The 2,325-nt window shown below is 42.0% G+C and overlaps 1 protein-coding gene across 1 annotated transcript in view; it reads left to right on the top strand.

Moving 5' to 3' along the window:
• Window positions 1-1,374: 1,374 nt before the first annotated feature.
• The window catches only part of LOC112079151 (teneurin-4-like), a gene marked incomplete at both ends in the record, with an annotated part of 14,426 nt that continues 13,475 nt past the window's right edge, over window positions 1,375-2,325 (top strand). Inside the window, one exon of the mRNA XM_024145181.1 lies at window positions 1,375-1,547. Within this exon, the coding sequence (XP_024000949.1) occupies window positions 1,375-1,547 (173 nt within the window). The remainder of the gene's footprint in view (window positions 1,548-2,325) is intronic.

Here is a 2,325-nt window from a genome sequence, read left to right as displayed (position 1 = left end):
CTACTGTCTGCCTGCCTTACTAAGGACTATTCTATTCTACTGTCTGACCTGCCTTACTAAGGACTATTCCTTATTCTACCCTCCTACACTGTCTGACCTGCCTTTACTAAGACTATTCTATTCTCCTGTTCTGGACTGCCTTACTAAGGACTAATTCTATTCTACTGTCTGCCTTGCTTACTAAGGACTATTCATATTCTACCCTCTCTGTCTGACCTGCCTACCTAATGGACTTTCTAGTTTCTACCCTCCTCAAGTCTGACCGTGCCTACCTAAAAGACTATTCTATTCTCTGTCTGACCTGCCTTAACTAAGGACTATTCTATTCTACCCTCCTCCTGTCGGACCTGCCTTACTAAGGACTATTCTATTATCCTGTCTGACCTGCCTTACTAAGGACTATTTCATTATACGTCGCTCCTGTCTGACCTGCCTTACTAAGGACTTTTCTATTCGTATCCCTCTCCGTCTGACCTGCCTTACTTAAGGACTATTCTATTCTGCCTGCCTCCTGTTGACCTGCCTTACTAAAGACTTATTCATTATACCTCCTCCTGTCTGACCTGCTCTTACTAAGGAACTAGCTTCTATTCTACCCTCCTCAAGTCTTGACCTGCCTTAACTAAGGACTATTCTATCATCCTAGTCTGACCTGCCTACTAAGGACTATTCTATTGCTACTCTGTCTGACCTGCCTACTACGAGACTATTCTATCTCTCCTGTCTGACCTACCTTACTTAAGGGATTTTATTCTACTGTCTGACCTACTAGGCCTATACTACCACTGTCCTAAGATTCTATTCTACTGTCTGACCTGCCTTTACTAAGGACTATTCTATCCCTGTTCTACGCTACTAGGACCCTCTGGCTGACCTGCCTTACTAAGACTATTTCTATTCTAACTGTCTGACCATGCCTTACTAGGACTATTCTATTCTCTGTGCTGACCTGCCTTTAACTAAGGACTATTCTATTCTACTGTCTGACCTGCCTTACTAACGGGACTACTTCTATTCTACTGGCCTCTGCACTCTGACCTGCTTACTAAGGACTTTTATCATTCTACTGCATACTAGATTATTCTGCCTGCCTGCTACTAAGGACTATTTATTCTACTGTCTGTGACTGCCTTACTAAGACTTTTCTATTTTTACTGTCTGACCTGCCTTACTAAGACTATTCTATTCTACTTGTCTGACCTGCCTTACTAAGGACTATTCTATTCTACTGTCTGACCTGCCTTACTAAGGACTATTCTATTCTACCCTCCTCCTGTCTGACCTGCCTTACTAAGGACTATTCTATTCTACCCTCCTCCTCTCTGACCTGCCTTACTAAGGGCCATTCTATTCTCCTGCCTCTTCTGTCCTCAGGTATGACAGCTATGGCCGTCTGACCAACGTGACCTACCCTACTGGCCGGGTTAGCAGCTACCGTACAGACACAGACAGCTCCGTCAGGGCGCAGGCAGAGGGCTCCAGCAAGGAAGACATCACCATCACCACCAACCTGTCTGCCTCGGGAACCTTCTACATGCTCATGCAGGGTGAGTTATCTGTTCTGTTCAATCAGCTGTATTGGAATGAAATGAAATGTTGTACTGAAGAAAAAGGGGGTCAGCCATAAGAGTTTACAGTCACAGTTTACTGTGAGAGGGAAAAACATTTGAGGAGTATCCTGTACTTCTCTCTATCAACATGTTTCAATGATAGTCATTTGTCTTAATAGTTTTTAGTTATTTGTTTTGTTAACAGAATAGTCCTTTATACACAGCTAGAGTTACGGTATTACATGTTCCTGACCATGTGACCAAAGGTACTAAATTACTTAGACTAAAGCCTAGACACAATTTCTTTACTTTGATAATAGTGATGATGATGATGGTGATGTCTTCTTCAGTACAGGTTGATAATAGTGATGATGATGATGATGATGATGATGGTGATGATGTCTTCTTCAGTACAGGTTGATAATAGTGATGATGATGATGATGATGATGGTGATATGTCTTCAGTACAGGTTGATAATAGTGATGATGATGATGGTGATGTCTTCTTCACTACCGGTTGATAATAGCGATGATGATGATGGTGATGATATCTTCTTCAGTACAGGTTGATAATAGTGATGATGATGATGGTGATGATATCTTCTTCAGTACAGGTTGATAATAGTGATGATGATGATGATGATGATGGTGATGATGTCTTCTTCACTACCGGTTGATAATAGTGATGATGGTGATGATGATGGTGATGTCTTCCTCAGTACAGGTTGATTTAGGATCCTGTTGTTGATGTATCATTATGTTCAGATCAGCCGGC

The sequence above is a fragment of the Salvelinus sp. IW2-2015 genome, unplaced genomic scaffold (genome assembly GCF_002910315.2).
Source record: "Salvelinus sp. IW2-2015 unplaced genomic scaffold, ASM291031v2 Un_scaffold7038, whole genome shotgun sequence".
NCBI lineage: Eukaryota > Metazoa > Chordata > Actinopteri > Salmoniformes > Salmonidae > Salvelinus > Salvelinus sp. IW2-2015.
Note: the sequence above shows the minus strand (reverse complement) of the source record. Positions and strands in the feature narration are given on the sequence as shown.